Below are 21073 nucleotides of genomic sequence, written 5' to 3' on the forward strand. Positions count from 1 at the left end.
GGCAGGGGTCTCCACACGGCTGCTCCAGCACCCAGGGCTGTATCAGGGTAGGTCCATGCAGCTTCTCCTTGGGGATGTCTCGCAGGAAGTGAGCCTTGCCAGCTGAAGCAGGCAACTGGCTAAGGCAGCTGCACCCTGGTCCGACCATCACAAGGCAAGAGACCTGAGAACTAGAAAGGCGAGGCTCACTGAGCCATTTATCTCTCCGCCCTTCAGTTAATCCCATTTGTGTTTATCGGCCAGGTTGGCACAATGAACTAACTTCCTCAAGTGTAGAATCCTTCCAGGAAGGATTGGAAAGATGAAAACACCACCTTTCAAAGGATGCTGATCTAGAAGGGGGAATATGTGGAGAGACGACAGCCTTACAGCTTGATATCCTTGTTTAGTCCGGCCTTCGGTGATTTTGTCACGTATGATTGCGTAAAGTAGAGGGTTAACAAAAAAGAGGAAAGCCCTCAGGGAGATGGATTGACACTGTGGCGGCAACAATGGGCTCCCGCTCACCTCAACTGTGAGCCTGGTGGAGGACTAGGCAGTGTTTCATTCTGCTGCACATAGGGTTGATAAGGGACCAGAACCAACTTGACGATACCTAACAACAGCACAACAGCAACAACAACAACAAGATTTTGATGCACTGTGTTTTGCTCTACCCTTGCAGGGGTGTCATTTCTACAACCAAGAGGACATGAGCTTTGCTCTAGACACTTGTCCTGGTTAGGTCATTTGTCACCCGTGAATTCCAGAGATGAGGGCATGCCCACTAGGGAGGAGGGAGTGATCGCTTTGGGACTTGGGTGGACTCGCTAGCCCTTTGGTTGCTGTCCTCATCAGGGACTCAGTGCCCCATGCAATGGTTCATTGAACTTGGCGGAACAGAGTCTTGTGCTTGTGTTTACTCTTTTGAACCCCTGGCGAATTGCTGAGCATTTTAACACGCTCCCTTGGCTGCCAGATGCACTGGTTCCACATGAAGTCCCTGCGGACTGGCTCCGAGCGCAGGACTCGTCCCTGTGACCAGCACAGCGCCGCCCCAGTGCTCCTCCTTCTGAGTCCGGCTGCGACCGGCCCAGCTGTGTTGCTAATGGCTGTCTGATTAAGTTAGCGGGTTCCCTTCAAGGGATTCTTGCTATTGTTTGCGTTTGATAACACCCCAGCCCTTTACTGGAGGCTGGGTGATGGAAATACAGCAGCTGAAACCAACGCTACTCCCTTGCTGTCCCACCTTGCCCTCGTGTGGCTTCCTGGAATTCAATATTTTTGAGGGCCTTAGATACTAATACTAATACTTGAGCTCTGTTTTTTTTTTTAAAAAAAGGGGGGGCATGAACCTGGTGTGTGAGTGAAATATGGTGTCTTTGGAGAGTCTCTGGGCGGCTGTCTTAGTTTGCTTAGCAGGCAGCAGCATGCATCTGGGAGGCTTCACCCGAGGGGAGGGGCTTGGGAAGGGAGATTGGTCTAGACCGGGGCCATTTGGCTGTTTATAATGTCATTCGCAGGCCCTGTGCAATGATCACCTTGAGGAGTTACCTGCTGTATTTGGTCCAGGAACCCTGATGGCACAGTGGTTATATGTTGCGCTGGGATCTCCAAGATCAGCACTTCGAAACCACCAGCCTCTCTGAGGGAGAAAGATGGGGTTTTCTACTTCCGTAAAGAATTACCTTCTCAGAGACTCACATTTCTGCCTCGCCTTACAGGGTCGCTGTGAGTCGGCATCGACTCGATGGCAGTGAGTTTGGTTTGATATGCGATTCGTTGGCTGTTGTAGCTGGTCGAACATTTCATTAACTCCCCCCGCCCCATGTGACGACTGAAGTTGCTTCTCTTCGGTGAGCTGTGTGATATTAGCTGGTTGAGGCCCTCGGGCTTGACATTCCCTGATCTAGGGCAAACTTCAACGTCTGTCATAAGGAACCAAAGAGAGTCCAATCTCCAACATCACCGAGGCTGAGCCGTTATGAAGTCTTAAAAGAGACAGAGACACAGACACATCATCCAGAAGCAGGAGGTCCTTAGGGCGAGGTCATGATGGTGAGGATTTATTGTGAGGACACTCATTCAACAAGGCAGGGGACAAGAAACCCGCCACAGATTCATGATCGGTGTCAGATCCATACTTGACAGGTGGGACTATAGAAGCAGGAACGGACCGTGATTCGGACACATAGGTTATGTGAGATAAGGAAGCTTACAGGATTGGTCTTTCCACCCACGGCAGTCAAGACACGACTGGCAGGGCATGAGTTGCCTAACTACAAAGTTGCAGGAACCACCAGTTGCTCCCTGGGAAAGCGATGCGGCTTTCTACTCCTGGAAAGAGTCACAATCTCAGAACCCCACAGGGGCGGTCCTGTTTGGTCCTAGAGCTCCCACGAGTTGTAATGGACTCGATGGCATTAAGTTTGGATGCCTTTGAGTATTGGTTTCACCTCTTCCTTCAACCCCTCCCCGTAGTCACACACACATCCTTCCAGGACAACACGGTGGTCTCAGGTGTGGATTCTGCCAAAGGCAGGTACATGGCTGCATCCACACCCCGAGGTTTGTTCCAGGCATGCCTTCTTTCATTCGCCTTTCTTGAGCCGAAACCAACATTCTAAGAGCACCAGCCATGCTCCCGCGCTTGCTGGATGCCGAGGACTGTGCTAAGCCTTCCCTGATGAGGCACTGAGAAGCTTCATTTTATAAATGAGGAGATGGGGGCCCAGAAAGTTTAAGTAACTTGACCAAGCTGGTAAGGGGCAGAGCCTGGCTTTGAAGTCAGGCTCCAAACCACTGTACCAGGTTCCCCAGTGAGGGGGTCTGGACTAAGCGTTGGCAAGACACTCCTCAGAATGGGTGGGCCAGACAGAGACTAGAGCCAAACCAAACCAAACTCACAGCCAGCTAGTCCCCTCTGACGTGTGCAGCCCTCAGGGCAGATTAGAAGTGCCCCTGGGGGGTTTCCAAGGCTGTAGATCTCTGTGGGAGCAGAAAGCCTCATTTGTCTCCTGGGGAGTGGCTGGTGGATTCAAACTGCTGACCTTGTGGTTAGCAGCCCAACACCGCCAAGGCTCTTTCGAGATGATAAACAAAGAGCTTATCACCGCAACTGTGGCTTTGCTACCTGGGTGATGCGAGGAAGTGTGAGAAGGGTCCCCCTAGTGAAACCATTGCCTCAGTTTCCTTGTGCTGCCGCAGCAGAAGACGCCCTATGAGTGGCTATAGACAGAGGATAGACATTTTCTTAACTGTCCTGTCGTTTTGAAGTCCAAATGCAGTTGGTTAAAAATAATTTAAAAAAAAGAAAGACTCTCCACAGAGTCCATTCAGACACATAGTGACTCTACAGGACAGTGCAAGAACTGCCCCTGTGCATTACTGAGACTGTAACTCTTCATGGGAGTAGAAAGCTTCCTCATTCTCTCGAGGAGGAGGGGCGGTGGTTTTGAACTGCTGACCTTGCAGTTATCAGCCCAATGCGTAACCACTGCACCACCAGGGCTCCTCCCAAAATGCAGGTGATAGGGGAGTTTTTAGTATATATATATTTGGTCCCTTTTGGCTCCTCCCCAAATGCAGGTGATAGGGGAGTTTTTAGTGCGTGTGTATATATATATATTTGGTCCCTTTCAGCTTCTGCCAGCTAACAGCGCCTGGTTCCTTGATGATCCTCATGTGGGATGTATCTGTCTTCCCTCATTTGTGCTTGTTTGGCTCTGGCTCTATGCTGCTCTTGATGTCTCACCCAGAAGTGGCGAGGTTTAGGACGCCCTGCACGCTATGAACTTGTTGGAGTCCAGTCAGGACTCCAGCGTGGACCCTTTTGGCGATATGCTCCCATCCATAACAGCACTCCATGTGGGTTTCAGGAGAGGAAGACGAGGGGTGTGGTTATGGAGGACACCTCCCCACCCCCTGCCCCTACCCGCTTGAATGAAAGAAGAGAGAGCATGGTTTTTTGGCTTTATTTTGGAGACCTTGACTGAGACCCTTTCTGAGAGAGCCTCCCAAATCCAGAGTGTTTGAGACTCTGTTCCCGTGAGCTCGTGAGCGTGAGTACGCGTCTGTGCGGGAGAGAGAGGAGAGGGAAGGAGCGGGAAGACTGGAGAGCGTGAGTAAGGAGTAGGTGGAGTAGTCTGTGGAGACCCATTCCACCTCGGAGCATGGGTGGTTCCTTTGGCAATGGTCCTCAGATATGGTGGTGGGAAGGGCGTGGGGGATTCCAGTGATCAATCCAACATGTTGCCTCTGATTCTCCTCTACCCTGCTGCAGCTGCCCTGTCTGCCCTGGTTTCAATCCCTGGTTGAAATCCTTTGGATATTGGGGCCCCCAAAGCAGAAGTCATCCTAGCGGGGATGGCTGATTCTTGGCTAGCTTTCTCCATCTCCCTTTCTGCAAGTCAAGTTTGCACTTCCTAGCCATTTCTTCTGCCTCCCCTGGATTCCGTTGCTGACAGAGGGTGGCCTGGGAGGCTGTGCATCTCCTTGGGCATGCCCATGACCATCCCAAAGAGTTGGTGCTTAAGGAAAGGCGGTTAGTGAGCCTTTCATGGTCCAAACCAGAAAACGCGTTGACTGCACTCTGAGAGCCCACTGACCATAGGGGAGCAGGTGCTCCAAGGCCACTTCTCACCCTCATTGGCCTGGGCTGCTTGTGGAGCTCATGTGGCCTTTGGCATGTAGCTCTGGGGGAGAAACTTTTGAACAGTGAGGCTTGTGGGGAACGAAAGCATCTTCCCAGGTCCCAGACAGTTCCTTCAAAGGAAAGACCACCCCATTTCTGACATGAAAACAATGAATCCATTTTCTGGGAGGATCTTACGGACTGTGAATAAAAGAGTGGAAAGATACTAACACAAATTAATCTACCTCTCTGGATGTTACCTGGAACCCAGAGGGCCTTATCCCATTGAAAGAGGTTCAACGCTTTTCAGCATCAACTCTTCATGTGCTGGTTGCCATGGAATTAATTCTGACACATGGCGACCCTCTCCCCCCTCCCCCCCACATATCAGTAGAACAGTGCAGCTACAATGGAAGCTCTTTCAAAGGTAGATGACTGAGCCTTTCTTTTGAAGTGACTCTGGGTGGATTAGAACCTCCAGGCTTTTGGTAAGCAACTGAGGGTGCCAACTCTTGACACCACCCACGAGGTCCACTCTTCACAGTGTCATCATTATTGTGGTTGGGTGCTGTTGGGTTGGTTCTGACTCATAGTGACAGATGGGACCCCTGCCAGGCCTGCACCACCCTCACCAGTGTTCTTACGTTTGACCCACGGTTGCAGCCCGTGTGTCCATCCATCTTCCTCTTTTCTCTGCCACTTTCCTTTCCCAAGCATGAAGTTCTTCTCTAGGGAATGGTCTCTCCAGACAACATGTCCAAAGTCCGTGGGATGAAGTCTTACCCTCCTTGCTTCTAAGGCACATGAGCATCTTCATGGCACATCCTATAAACTGACCCACTTTTCTCCTTCCTCTCCAGCCCTTTCTCCATTTTCCCCTAAATGGCCTAGTGCATTTGCCTCCAAGATAGTGGTGGATCATCACAATCCCAAGATCTCCTCACTCATCAGCCTTGCTCCTTGGCCAGAATAGTGTTGTTACAATGTGCATTTTCTCAAGCTACACAAGTGGTGTTATGAACCTCCAGGGCAGCAGAAGGGAATCGTTACGAGTTGGGTAATTAGTGGGATTGTGAAAGCCAGACAATCAGAAGGCAAAACTGGACTGTCAAACTGAGCATCTGATGAAATTCAGAATTAATTTGGAGAAATAATCGTTGCTACAGCAACCGATCCCGACTCTTCCTTGAAATGGAAAATAAACAGAAAACAAGGAAAGAATTCAAGTTGGTGTCTTGGAAGAAGGCCCTTCTGGGGACAGGGAAAGAAAAGGCAGTGAGTTGTGATATTTTAAGATGTGTAATAAAGTCATCTAGAAGAGCAAAACTCAACTCACTTTGGGTGATTCAACTCTTCCTGGCATCTCCGGGTTTCTGTTCAGGCCCATTGGGGCATGCCTCCCTGATGTTCCTCCCTCGTCATCTAAGTTCTTTTAAAAAATCATTTTATTGGGGGCTCATACAACTCTTATCACAATCCATCCATCCCATCCATCCATCCATCCATCCATCCATCCATCCATCCATCCATCCATCCATTGTGTCAAGCACATTTGTACATTTGTTGCCATCATCATTTTCAGAACATTTTCTTTCTCCTTGAGCCCTTAGTATCAGCTCCTCATTTTCTCCCTCCCTCCCCCATCTTCCCTCCCTCATAAACTCTTGATAATTTATAAACTATTATTATTTTTTATGCCTTACACTGTCTGATGTCTCCCTTGACCCATTTTTTAATTGTCTGTCCCCCAGGGAGGGGGTTATACATCAATCATTGTGATTGGTGCCCCCCTTTTCCCCCACCTTCTCTTTCTTTCCCCTCCTGGTATTGCTACTCTCATTATTGGTCCTGAGGGGTTTATCTGTCCTGGATTCCTTGTGTTTCCAGCTCTTATCTGTATTAGTGTATGTCCTCCCTTCTAGCTGGATTTGTAAGGTAGAATTGGGATCATGATAGTGGGGGGAGGGGAGGAAACATTAAAGAACTAGAGGAAATTCATATGTTTCATCGTTGCTATACTGCACCCTGACTGGCTCATCTCCTCCTCACAACCCTACAGATGGGCTTTGCCTACAGATGGGCTTTGGGTCTCCCCTCCACACACACCCTCATTCACAAACAAAGAACAATTTTGTTGCCTGATACCTGATCCCATAGACACCTTATGATCACACAGGCTGGTGTGTGCTTCTTCTATGTGGGCTTTGTTGCTTCTCAGCTAGATGGCCGCTTTTTTATCTTCAAGGCTTTAAGACCCCAGATGCTATATCATTTGATAGCCAGGCACCATCAGCTTTCTTCACCACATTTGCTTATGCATCCATTTGTCTTCAGTGATCATTTTGGGAAAGTGAGCATCATGGAATGCCAGGTTAATAGAACAAAGTGTTCTTGCATTGAGGGAGTACTTGATTAGAGGCCCAATGTCCATCGTTCTTAATGTCTGTGCAACAGTTAAAAAATCCAACTCACTGCCATTGCATCAGTTCAGAGTCACATGACCCTACAGGACAGAGTAGAACTCCCCCTGCGGTTTCTGAGACTGTAACTCTTTCCCTCTTGGAGCAGTTGGTGGTTTCAAACTGCTGACCTTGTCACTAGCAGCCCAATGCATAACCACTGTGCTACCAGGTCTCCTTATGCCACCATTAGGGAATGGATTATATTATTAGCTCTAGTTGGACACAAGGAGAAAGATGGGGCTTTCTACTCCCATAAAGAATCACAGTCTTGGAAACTTATAGTTCTACCTTGACCTGTAGGCACATTGTGAGTTGGCATTGACCCAATGGCAATGTTTTTTTTTCTTCTAGCTTTTGTTGTATTCAGCTAGGGAGCAACTTCCTGTGGACAAAGACTGTCTTATGTTGCTTTTATGCCCCCAGGTGTGTCAGAGTAGAACTGGGCTCCATTGAGTTTTCAATGACTTGATATGTCTGGAAGTTGATCACCCTTCCAAGAGGACTGAGAGAACTTGAGCCTCCAAATTTAGCAAAAGGCTCTGATCAATTCTTTCAGTAGACCGATCATAAAAGCATTTTTGTAGACGAGGCGACGGTGTAGGTTTTATGTCCCGAAGGAGTACTCTGCACAGGAAAGACGCCGATGATGGGAGAAGGTGCTTGTGAATCAGATTTAGTCGCATAAAGTGGGCAGCACATCACCTAACAGTGATGCAGCCAGATAAGACCCCAAAGACGTGCCTGAGAATGTTCTCAGCAGCACTATTCCAGTGTGACCCCTAACTGAAACAACTCCTATGTCCGCCAGCAGTCGGATGGGTAAGCAGGTGTGGACACTACGTTCACACAACAAAAGGCTCTCTAGTGCTCTCTGCTGCACCTTCCTGGTCTTTCTCAGACACATAATGTTGATCAAAGGCAGCCAGACACCACCTGACAGAGACGACATGAGTCAGCCTGTAAAAGGAAAAATTGGCAAAACTAATCTATGCTATGGCTGATATGAAATTATCCCCGGAGAGTTGTCTAGGGACAGAAAGAGGGGTCGAACAACCCTTTCACCGGGGTCACCTAAGACCATCAGGAAACACATATTCCTGATCTGGTGAAAAAGAAGCTATGGCAACCTTCACATTGACATTGGCTTTCCACGCAGACTGTTGCAAAATGCGGCAATGTGGTTTCCTGTTATATTAAGACTGTTACCCATGCGACACCATGCTTCAAGACACAATTTCACTTATTTGTCAGTAGAAAGAAATATTTCACACTTCAGAATGACCTATTGTTTTTGTGATGACTCACTATGCTTTAATGATGTTCCATGTGTAACAATGAAAGTACATCTGCATATCAGATACGGACATGACGATTCATAACAGTTGCGAAATGACAGTGATGAAGTAGCCGCGACAATCATTTTAAGGTTGGGGTCACCACCACCGGAGGAACTGTCTGCAAGGGTTGCGGCACGAGGCAGGGTGAGAACCGCTGCTCTGCGGCCTTGACAACTGCTTGGGGAACTTCTCCTCTGTCCTCTGGAGTCACTATGGGCTGGCATGGACTCAACGGCACTGGGTTTCCAGGGAAAAAGCTCCTTGTCTGAGAAGGTTTCCGGAGAAAAGTGAACCTGCACTGGTGTTATAGCTCGGGAGCCTGGATGCACCCAGTCCTTCATTCTCATCTCTCATTGTTCCTGGCAACGCCTGGCCCCTGACTCCCCCAGAGCGCCTTGTGGGGACTCAGGGCCTCCTGGCCAGCCTGCCTTTCCCCACTCGGGCTCCTGACTCAGCCTGTGCCCTCCATTCTTGCTGCCCCGCTGCCGGGTTTCCTCCCTCTCAAACTAGGGAATGCATCTTTGGGCTCCTCCAATGCCACCTTCATACCACTCCCATGGCCAGTTGCCGCCGAGGCCGCTCTGACTCATGTCCAAGCAGACTGGGCTCCACAGGGCTTTCAATGACTGATTTTCCAGAAGCATTCAACCAGAGGGCCAGGTTAGCGTTAGGGTCACAGCCAGGCCCAGGGCTAGGGTTAGGGTGGTGGCTAGGAGTCCTGGTGGCACAGTGGCTTATGCCTTGCACTGCTAACAGTATTGGGCTGCTAGACATGAGGTTAGAAGTTTGAAACCACTAGCCACTTGGAGGGAGATTATTTAAGCCTTTTACTCCCGTTAAGATTTGCAGCCTCTGAAACCTACCGGTGGGTTTGAACCTGTAACCTCTCAGTTAGCCACCAAGTGCGCTAGCTGCTGGCACCGCGCAGTGTGGCTACCACACACATCATCCGTGTAGCACCCAAAGGATGGGGTCCCAGTGCTGCTGGCTGCCTGGAGCTGATGGAAGCATCTCTTTGGGGTGTTCATTTCTCTGGTAGGCCTGGCACGCCACGGGCCGTGGTTTTCCATACCCTTCTGGAGCTGTCGGGCTTCTGGGTAAGACTGTCTGGCCAAGAGACACAGCTTTCATTTTTTTTTTTTTTTCAGAAAGGAAACCCTTCCCAACGGGTGGAAAATAAAAGCCTTTGCTTAGTGACTAATAACATAAACACAGACAAGATTTCTGGGCTTATAAATACCCAGTTGTCAAAGTGCCCAAGGGAAGTAGCCCGCTTGCCAGAAGCATGGCCAAGAGCATTGCTGCCACTGCGCTGATTGTGGCCTCAGGGTGGGCAAGGAGCTGCCGGCCAAGGGCGTGGAAGCTGCTCATTCCCAGGGCCTTCCTGTGAAACATTATAACTCCTGGCATCTACTGGAGGCATAATAGATGATCCTTAAGGTGCCTTCCTGTAGGCAAGTCCTGTGACTGCAGCAGCTGCCACAACATGTTTCAGAGAGAGCCAGGCAGGCACGAGGGGTGGGGTGGGGGTGGGGGTGGGGAGTCTTCCTTTTGCCAGAGCGGCCATGGAGAGGCATGAGGCAATTATGGGGGTCGCTTCCGTTTAGAAAGCATTGGTCAGCCAGTCTACCGAAGGTGCTAGACCCAGCCACCAGATGAGCAAGCTATCACTGCGTCTCATTTAACGGAAGAAGACACTGAGGTTCATGAAAACGAAGGCATATGCAAAAGAGACTGAGAGCGGAGGAGTCTGGAGTGTGTGGGCCCCACCCAGTCTTGGCTCTACCTGTAGCCTCTGGCGGTTATTAACCTCACTGCACCCTGGATTTCTCATCTGTACAGTGAAGATACCCGCAGGGCCAGGGGCTATTGTGTGGATAGAATGAAATGAACTATGATAAAAGCTTGTGATTGGCATGTAGCAGGCCTTCAACAAATGCTGCTAGTATTAAGGAAGAGCTCACAAAGCTTTGACTGTATGTGGTGACATCTCCTTGAGTCATGGATGCTCAATGACACAACAGTACATCTGCGTGCTCCATTGAGTTTTCAGTGGCTCATATTTCTGGAAGTAGATCGCCCTGCTTCTCTTTCAAGAGGATTCTGGGTGGGCTTGAACCGCCAAGACTCAGCTTAATGTTCAGATAATTGTTCAGATAGACTTCTCATAAACGCATTCAGAGAAAAGTCAACGGTGTTGGGTCCCTTTAATCAAGGAGTAGGTAACAAAAAAGGCCCAATGGTTTTGTGAGTTATGCATTAGATCTCAAGGTCAGTGGTTCAAACCCACTAGTTACTCCTCAGGAGAAAGATGAGGCTTCCTACTCCCGCAAAAAGTTAGTCTTGGAAACTCACACGGGCGGTTCTCCCCTGTCCTATAGGGTCGCCGCGAGTCGGCATTGACTCGATGGCAGTGAGTTTGGTGTTTTGGCTTGGTAGACAAGGAAAGGAAATGAATGATGGACGAAGGTGGTTGGAGGGCTTTTCAAAAGCCTAAAGATTTGGTCACTCAGGCTTGAGGTCACAGCTACCCAAGAGAAGTGCTTACAGATACAACTAACCTAGGATGTCGGTGATGGCCTTGACCATGAGCTGAGTCTGCAGGTAGGCCTGGCCACTTGGGCAGTGCTCTGACCAGCTGCCTACCAGCCCTGCCTTTGAGGTGGAGGGGCTTATCTTGTCACTCTGCTGTCATCTCCTTCCTCCATTGTTTGCCAAATGGTCCCAGGGGTTATCGGTTACTCCGGAAGCCAGTGAAACCCGTTGCTGCCAAGGCTGTCTGTCTCGTGGTGTCCCTGTGTGACAGGGAGAAGTCATTGTCCGACGGAGTTTCTAAGGCAGCACTCAGAATGGAAACAGACCTTCCGCATCGTTCTGTGGAGGGGCTGGCTGGTGGCTTTGAATGGCTGACTTTTCGGTTAGTGACTGAGCACTTAGCCACGGCGCCACCAGACATGGGAAATGGCCAAATCAACTTGTGAAGCGCGACGTTAAAGAGACCAGACTCTCCAAGAGGGGGGGGGGGCATTAGCGTTTTCTAAGTCATTGATCTCCCTTTTCCCTCTAGAATTCCTTGTTTCATGGAACCTCATTTGGAATATTCCCCCAGGGGAGTTAGAGACCCATGAGGAGGGACTGAGAGGGCAGGGACTCCAGGCCAGGACGGCGGGCTCCGTGAGACTGGGGGATGGGCTCAGGATATGAGAGGAAGAACCGGCCGGGTTTATGAAGCTTGGAACGCCAGCACCAGTTTGCAGGGGAGCGTCTGCCTGTTGCATCCCCAGGGCTCTGCTCATAGACCATTTGCTGAACCGAGCTGTGTTCATGTGCCCTTGCTACCAAATCCACAGACCCTGAAATAATTCTCTTGTCCGCTGCTCTTTCAGAGCCCCGCTGTAGAGACCAGGAGCTCCGGCCTCCTTTCAGGAGCCGCCAGGCTCTCTGCAGTCTGAGTCTCCTGAGTCTACTTCTTTGTTTATCTGTCAGAGCCCTTACCTTGTTTCCACCGTCCCTCCTTTTTACATTGAGACATCCCACTGTGCTCCAGGGCACACTGGTGCCCTTTAAGGCTTGGCCCCTGAGCCATCCATCCAGAGTCAGCGTTGCCAGTTTCCAAAGTTTATTGTTCATGGAAACCATTTCCAGACTGAGATCCCGGGCAGGGGCCGAGGCAGCGAGGTACACCGAGGCCAGCAGACACAGGAACAGCCAATTTTATCTGCGGCTCTCGCCTCCCTCTCCTCCCTGCCCAACTCCTTTCCCCTTAATTGTATCAGAGACCGTTGGTGGGACTTGAAGGAGCCAAGAAGGCTCTGGAGGGGCCCGAGCTTCTTGCAGCCCATGACAAGGCGTGGGAGGACAGGGGACCAGGCCTCGGCAGATCCAAGTTCAACTCAGTTCCTGGTTGAGTGGGTCTGTCTATCTTGCTGGGTGTAGGTCTTTTTGGGGGGAGGGGCGTGAGGGGCGTAGGGGTGGGCCGTGAGTCTCAATGATTTTGGTACCAACACTAACAGTCATCAGTACTGACTGAAGTAGATGCTGGCCTTCCTCTGTGTGTTACATATCACATATTCCTTCTATCAACAATCCCCAAATGGTGCTAACATGTGCTGGGGCCTAGGATCCATGCCGTATAGTGGGTGAAACTGAGGCATAGAGAGGACACGCAACTTCCCCAGAGTCACACAGCAAGGGTGAGGCAGATCCGGGAAGCTTACAGAGGCGTGTCTGATTCCCAGACTAGCGATGTAAGCTCTCTCTCCGTATGCTCACTGTTCACACAGAGGGAAAAGATGGGTAAACCAACAACTACTGCACCACGGGAGAGTGCGAGGAGGAAAGTATGGCTCTGTGTAGTGGGAGCTAGAAAGGGAGCAGTGAAGTAGCCACGTTCCACTACACTCTTCACCAGTGAGAAGGAATTTCCCTGGGAGGGAAGATGGGGGAAGGGAAAGGCAAACGTAAGAGCAGGTGGGAAGATCATGGAAGTGGGAACCAGCAGTGAGTGTGTGTGTGTTAAAGATTGAGAGAAACAGCAAACAGTCCTGCCCTATGCTGCATGGGATGCTGATAGGGAGTGGGAGATGCTAATGAGGTGGAGTAAGGTAGTCAGGGGTCTTTCAGAGACCCTACAAAGATAAATGTACCCATAGCCCTTGTTGCTGGTGCCATTGAGTTGATTTCCGACTCATAGCAACCCTGGGTGACATATAAAACTTCTCCAGCGGGTGTTCTTGGCCATCCTTTTGGCTGCCCAGCCGAGCGCTTAACTGTTGCGCCATTGCCCTCCTGGAGGTGATGGATTTCAAAACAACTATTGTTTATTTGGCCTCTGCTTAAAGGACATCCGCCGTGCAAGCCCAATGTATAAAGCAGCCAAATGGAGCGGTTTTGGTTGGAGTGGTGCCGAGGACCCAGGGCCCATTCTTTGTGGGTGCCCTTCTCCCTACCGGTCTGTCTTCCCATCACCCCAGGAACTCAGTAGAGCAGAGTTTGGGCACCACTGTCAGAGAACATCACGGTTGGAGCACGAGAAGCATTTACAAGTTGCAAGTATTTTAGGAAATTAGGCCAAGGGCATATGGAGGTTGATGAAAGGGGCTGAGGCTAGAAGGAGGTGACCAGCTCGAAGTGACTGCTGGGTCCTGCGGCATCCTGCATCTTCATTCACATCGGAAGCCAGCGGCAGCTGATTTAGCCATTTCCTCAGATGTGGTGTGAGCTCTTGGCTCACGGCTTGTTGTCTGGAGCTCACTGGCCTCAGTATGAATCTTGCCCCTCTGGATTGTAGGCTCTACAGGTCACCTAACCTTTTAACGAATGCCTCAGTTTTGTTTCTCATGTGCTATATATCATAAAATGATGAATTGTTCCCGAAAGGTTTAAGTGAGCTAATACGGATAAAGTATGCAAAACTTGATATGAGAGGGCAGAGTAGGATGCGGAAGTAAGTGGCCACTCCCACATACTCTTCATGAAACTCACCCACCGGCGACAAATAAAAACAAGCATAGTTGACGTGTTGTAGAGTTGGGGCACTAAGCCTCTGAACTCTGAAATCATCATTGAAAAAACTCACAGGATAACAGGGCCTTTTGGCGCTTCTCTGGAGAAGCTACCGAGTCCAGTGCTGCTGGCTTGACCCAGACTCCAGTGACTGTGAGGCAGAGGGGACTGTCCCGTGTGTATGGGTGTGTGTGTGTGTGTCCACAGGGCTGTGAGTCATTGTAGAGGCAGCCTGCTGTGTGTTTCTTCTGTGGAGCAGCTGGGGTAGTGGGGGGAGGGGTGAGTCCTGGCCTTTCACTAGTCAGTCATTTCATCACCAGGGCACCCAATAAGGAAAAGATTGCTACAAAAACCAAAATATAAAATTCAAAGCAGAGAGAGACGAGAGGACACAAAACGCCCCAGATTCAGCAAAAACAAACAAAAAAACTGTAAAACACAGAAATCACAAGAGAAGAAGGATCGATTAAAAAAAAAGCAAATCATGATGAAAAGGACATTTCTCCATTGGAGGGCAGACTCATGTAAATAATTAATGTTTTTCAGATGATGGTGCTAAGGGTGTTTTTAAAAACAAAGCACACAGAGAATAAACTCATGGAGATCAGGAAACAAATGGAGAAACAAAATGAGAGACATCAAGAAGGCAATTGAGGATGCAAAAAACGATGAACACACATCTCCCCAAGCCGGCGAACCACATGGCTGGCTCAGAGAAAGCGGATAAGCCCTCAACAATACAGAGAACAACAGGAGACAGACAAAAACAAGCAGGAAGACACGATACCAGGATGTGCGAAGTCCCAAGGGCAGCAGGGAAAAGTAGAAAGAAAAGCAAGCACGCCCAAAAGGAAGCTCTAGGTTAAGACGCCCAAAAGGAAGCTATAGTGTAAGACGCCCAAAAGGAAGCTATAGTGTAAGACGCCCAAAAGGAAGCTATAGGTTAAGATGACCAAAAGGAAGCTATAGGTTAAGGTGCCCAAAAGGGAGCTATAGATTAAGATGCCCAAAGGGAAGCTATAGTGTAAGAAGCCCAAAAGGAAGCTATAGGTTAAGTTAAGACGACCAAAAGGAAGCTATAGGTTAAGACACCCAAAAGGAAGCTATAGGTTAAGTTAAGATGCCCAGAAGGAAGCAATAGGCTGTTAAGATGCCCAAAAGGAAGCAATAGGCTAAGTTCAGATGCCCAAAAGGAAGCTCTAGGTTAAGAGGCCTAATGTTTGCATTATGGAATTCCCAAGCACCATAAAAATAAAAGCACGGAAACAATTTTCCAGAAGAAAATCAGAATGCAAATCCAGGAAGGTACTCGAACCCCCAATCCGAACACACACACACAAATTTGTGATCAATTCCGCATCATATCTTAAGGAACTCCTTGCCTATCAAAGAAAAGGAGAAAGTATGAGGGTAGGAAGAGGAAAATTCGACATAGCGTTGGTGTGGATTTCTTCCCGGGAAACTGCAGAGACCAGAAGATCTAGTTAAGTTGTCATTCAAAAGACGAGGAAATCAAGAGGCCTAGACAAATACCGTCTTAGAGTTCGCCCCATCAGCCCAATTTGGCAAGTATTACTCAAGGAAGTACTCCAACGGTAAAGACGATAGAATTCAATAAACACTTGAATGGATACACGGGAGGAGCCCTGGTGGCGTAGTGGTTATGCCTTGACTGCCAGCTGCAAGGCCAGCAGCTCAGAAATCACCAACTGCCCCCCCCCCCGCCCGCCACCCCCAAGATGCGGCTGTCTAATCCCATATAGAGTTATAATCTCAGAAACCCACAAGGGCGGTTCTACCCTGTCCCTTAGGGCAGGTATAAATTGGAATTGACTTGGAGGAGAGAGGGTGGAGAGCGAGAGCGAGAGCGAGAGAGAGAGAGCGAGAGAGAGCGAGAGAGAGAGAGAGAGAGAGAGAGAGAGAGAGAGAGAGAGAGAGAGAGAGAGAGAGAGAGAGAGAATCTCTAAATAATGTAACCACACGGTCAAACATAAGGCTATTTAATATCCTATTAGATTTTCAGTTCAGTGAATCAAGCAATACAACATCAAGTTTGTAAGAAGCATGTGTGAATTTAACTTACAGAATATTGGTGGTAAACTGATGCAGATGGAATGCACCAACAGAAATGGGGATGGGAGAAGTAGATTTATTATATGTTAGCTGTTGTTCATGTGTTAAACATTGTTGCAATGGGAGGTTCTGTAACATATGCAGCACGTTTGTAACCACCAAGGAATCCCCGAGAAAGACCATTTAGAAAGAAAGAAAGCAAAGGGAGTCCTTGCAAGGAAAGTGTGAATACCAGAGACAGAGATTAGATTAAAAAGAACAACAAACTCACTACAAATAGCAAAAGGAGTGAGACAGACAGTTGGTTTTCAGCACTAACCTTCGACGTAACTGGTGTGAACACCCCATGCTAAAGGCAAAGAGTGATCAACTGGATTAACCCCCACCCCCAACCCCAATAAAAACATAAAGCATTCCCATGCTGTCTACAGGAAACTTAAAGACACAAGCAGACTGAAAATTAAAAGGATGGAGAATTATTCAGTCTGCAGGAGGGCTATTGGGGTGGGATGAGGTTGTAAGGTTGGTGACCCTCAGTTAAGAACCACGTGCCCCTTGGTGTCACAAAGGCATGCCCATAACAACAACACCCGTGCCAGTGTCCTCCTATCGGAGGAATGTGTGCCCTGCCGGTGACATCTCCGTGACTCTCTGTGGTCATGAGTGAGCGTGTTGGCTCAACGTGGCTGCTTGTTGCTGTTCCCCACACAGTGTTTGAGAACAAAGATAAGATTGTGATCATCATGGAGTACGCCAGCAAAGGGGAGCTGTACGATTACATCAGCGAGCGGCGACGCCTCAGCGAGAGGGAGACGCGGCACTTCTTCCGACAGATCGTCTCTGCGGTGCATTACTGCCACAAGGTAGGCGCTCGGTGTCTGTCTCCGAGGGCGCGGACACTGGGCTGCGCTGGCTTCCCACAGGAAGGTGCCCGCCCCTGTTGCTGTGCGTGTGGAGAGTTGCTCAAACAGGAAGAAGAAAGTCACTGTCCCCGCTAATTCTAGATCCAGGGGTTCCCTCACCCTTGACCCTGTTGTTTGTTTCCTTTTGTACTTGTCCCCCCCTCCCCACCATGCCCTTCTCTTTCAGTGGCTCATTTTGAAGAAGGTTCAATTGAGACACCCCTCACAGCGGCTGACATTCCTACAGTCCCTTAGCCTTTGTTTACAGCAAGCACCAGCATCAGGTCCTTATTATTAAGGGAATTCCAGATCTCACGATTGTGCCCACCAATGGCCTTTTCCTGTTCCAGGATGCCACCCTGAGGGCTGCATGGCATTGAGCTTGCGTTTATTTTCACCACAGTGTGTGCCGCTGCTGATCGGTCACTCCGCATTCAAATGGAAACATTTTCTTATCTTAAAAATTCACGGTAAAAACGTTGGGAGCGAGCTGTGATGGTTGGACATGGACACTGGCTCCAACTTTGGGTTATTAGAAAGAGCCTTCAGCAAGTGCATACTAAAGCTTCCCCTCCCTGAGCGGGCTTCCAGAAGTGAGATGCTTGGTCCAGATGAGCTGGACCATCCTGTGCTCTTGGTGCCCTCCCTTCCTAGGCAGGTTGCACGCTGGTGATCTACGCGCACACGCATTTGATTGGCATGCACTTCAAGGGATGTGCCCATCATGCAGCCAAGGGCGCCTCCGTTTGGCCTCCCAGCTAGTTCTGAGCCGTGCTTCCGCCAGTCTTGCTGTGGACTTCATGCTGTCATTCTGTGCACACGTTCCCCAGAACTGTCACAGTTGGTTGGCTCAGTCATTCACTTTGAGATCAGTGATAGAGGCCTAAGGAGTGCCATCAAATCAACAGGGTATCCAAATGGAGCCGTCTTCTTTTTCTTCTTCTTCCTCCTCCTCCTCCTCCTCCTCCTCCTCCTCCTCCTCCTTTTTTCCAGTGCTCACAGCATAAGCTGTCCTGGCCCCTTGAATATTCTGGTGAACTCAGTGGTTCTGGAATGATTATTGGTAATTGGAAGATGTCGCATTATCCACACCCTTACGCCTGTGAGCCTCGTTGGACCTCTCTGTAACACCTCCCGAGACACTGGTGAATCAGATCATGCAATATGTATTGCATCACCGGGGCTCGTGTCAGACCTTACCCTCATTATTTGAGGCATGTGTGCCCAATTGGGTTGTGTATGAAAAGGGCTTTATTGGATCCATCCCATCTTATGGCAAAACCCCCCCAAACAAACCAGGAGGGCAGCCACGTAAGTCAAACTGTTCCCAATATTTAAAATGAAACAATGTTCTGGACCCCTTTGTTCCAGATCTTTCCTCCTGGTGGCTTGCTTTGTGCATTTCTGAATTCAAAATACCTCCTTGGAGGCTTGGCTTAAAAACAGGGTGGGGAAGAGATACTTGTTTCTGATATTCCCCTCCCCCCAACCAGGGCTTTCGGAAACATTAGAAACTGTCAAATGGAAAGGAAAATAAACAATAGAGACCCAACTGTAAACACACCAGAGTCTGAACTTGAGAACTCTTGAGTGAATGACAGAGTTCCTAGCCAGTGGTTTTGCACAAAAGACGAGCTTCCGTTGCAAATGTCTGGAAGCGGAGTGACGGGCCAACCTATCCCGTTATTACCTGCTCAGCCCCCAGCACCTGGCACTTTCAGTCCCACCTCCCTGTCCGTGCCGCCCACTTCCAAAAACAGAGAACTGGGCTCTCAGCAAACCAAGCAATGCCAGTAGCTGCTGCCACGTGGGTTGATGGTGCTTTCACCCCTCAGCTGCCTGCCTGGATGGGAGGTTTCACGCGTGTGGTAACGATCAGGCCAATGGCCGCAGTCTCGTCAGTCTGCTCCTGTCATCTGCACATTAACTTGCACTGTGCTAAGCAAAGAGGGACGTTCAGAATCCTCTTGACTACTTAGGATATACCCGTGGGTGCAGTGCTGGCTTGGTGGTAAATTTCTTAAATTCTAGGGGCCCTGGTGGCCCATAGTGGGTGATGAGATGGGCTGCTAACTGCCAGGTCAGCAGTTTGAATCCCCAGCTGCCCTTCAGGAGAAAGATGGGGTTTTCTACTTCTGCAAAGAGTGACCGCCTTGGAAGCCTATAGGGGAAGTTCTGCCCTGCCCTGCAGGGGACTAGGAGTCGGAATCGACTGGATGGGAATGAATTTGAGTGAGATGGGGAGACCTCAGCCCCATTTCCAGTTGGGGAACCCTAACCCCAGCCATCCCCTGTCGGTGGAGGCTGGTACGTTGCCGTGTTGCCATGATGCTGAGTTACAGTTTGCAGCAGAGCTTCCAGACTAAGAGGGACTAAGAAGAAAGGCCTGGTGATCTAGTTCTGAAGATCCCTCCGGGAAGACCCTCAGGGCCACAGAGGTCTGAGTCCATTATTCGAGTGGGGGCAAACAACCACCAAGAAAAGGCCCCTTGGTTGTGAATGAGGGGGAGTGGGGACCCAAAACCTACCTGTAGGCAACTGGACACCTCCTGGCTGAAGGGTCATGGGGAGGAGACAAGCCAGTCAGGGTGCAGTACAGCACCGATGAAACATACAACTTTCCTCTAGTTCTTTAATACTCCCCCCCCCCTACTGTCATGATCCCAATTCTACCTTACAAATCTGGCTAGACCAGAGGATGGACACTGGTACAGATAGGAACTGGAAACACAGGGAATCCAGAAGAGATGAACCCCTAAGGACTAGTAATGAGAGTAGTGATACCAGGAGGGTAAAGAGAAGGTGGGGGAGGAAGGGGGAACTTATCACAATGATTGACATATAACCCCCTCCCTCGGGGACGGACAACAGAAAAGCGGGTGAAGGGAGACATCAGTGTAAGACATGAAAAACAATGATAAATTATCAAGAGTTCGTGAGGGAGAGAAGGTGAGGGAGGCAGGGGGAAAATGAGGAGCTCAAGTAGAAAGAAAATGTTTTGAGACTGATGAAGGCAACAAATGTACAACTGTGCTTGACGCAATGCATGTATGTATGGATTGTGATAAGAGTTGTATGAGCCCTCAATAAAATGATTTAAAAGAAAAGAAAAGGTCCCTTAGGGTATATCCAGGATTGTTTCAGGGGTCAGAATCCATGAGGCCTGTCCCCTTTCTGGCCCTGCAGAGGGAGAAGACAGGCTGACAAGCAGGCCCTGAGCGTCCCTCCCATTCCGAGGCCCCAGCATAGGAATCTGCTACCCTGGACAGTGGGTCCATCGCAGACAGACTTTGTGTGCCACGGCTGGGCTGCCTGGGATGAAATTCCTCTCACACAGTGGAATTACATTCCGGCACAGAAAACCCTGCTGTTTTACAGGCTCTGGGAGAGAATGGATTCCAGTCATTTTTCCCTTAACCACGTGGCAAGTGACTAATGCTCGCCTGTCGCTGGTGGCTGACGGGACCATCATCTTGACAGCAAGAGCAGCCCTGAAGGACGGAGGCGAGGACCACCATGCTGGCGCCTTTCCCTCTGAGCGCACCCTCCTCCTTCCTCTTTCTCGTCCCCACTGTGCGCATCTCATTCCCTCCCTGTCTTCTCATTTCAGAATGGTGTGGTCCACCGGGACTTGAAGCTGGAAAACATACTGCTGGATGACAACTGCAATATTAAGGTAAAGCTCTGGCCTGGCAGATTGATATGCAAGGCCTGGGGATTGCAGCCCAGTGAGCATTGAACCTGCTCTAGACTGCAGCTGCCAAGAGGGTGGCCACTTCCTTCCCTGGCAGGAGGATGGGGGAAGTTGCTTGGCCGGAGTCCTCAGTCCAGTTCCATCAATTACACTCAGCAAGATGTGATCCATCTCTAACTCTAAGCTCCAACTCTTCGAAGGAGAGGCCAGGGGTACTAGTCCCTGCCTTCGGGATGCTCACAGTCTAAAATAAAAATGCGCCATCAAAGTGCATGGACTAGCTAACATCTTGGTAAGCTTTTTGACTTTGCCTGATGAGATTTAGCCTGAACAGCAGTCATTTGAGAGAGGTTCTGTGAGCTTACGTCTGTGCTCTGGTGATGTCCTGAGGCAGGAACGATGGCTAGAACAGTGTTTAGCAGAGCGTCAAGAGAAAGAGGGAATCTTCCATGAGCTGGTTGACCCAGCCGCCACAGCAGGGGGCTCAA

At 49.6% G+C, this 21073-nt stretch overlaps 1 protein-coding gene across 1 annotated transcript in view; it reads left to right on the plus strand.

Annotated features, from left to right (window-relative positions):
- NUAK1 (NUAK family kinase 1) overlaps nucleotides 1–21073 on the plus strand; it is a 91322-nt gene that overhangs the window by 46781 nt on the left and 23468 nt on the right. The window contains exons 3-4 of the mRNA XM_075551044.1: nucleotides 16701–16852; nucleotides 20502–20567. Of these exons, the coding sequence (XP_075407159.1) occupies nucleotides 16701–16852; nucleotides 20502–20567 (218 nt within the window). The remainder of the gene's footprint in view (nucleotides 1–16700; nucleotides 16853–20501; nucleotides 20568–21073) is intronic.

The sequence above is a fragment of the Tenrec ecaudatus genome, chromosome 6 (genome assembly GCF_050624435.1).
Source record: "Tenrec ecaudatus isolate mTenEca1 chromosome 6, mTenEca1.hap1, whole genome shotgun sequence".
In the NCBI taxonomy this organism is placed as follows: Eukaryota; Metazoa; Chordata; class Mammalia; order Afrosoricida; family Tenrecidae; genus Tenrec; species Tenrec ecaudatus.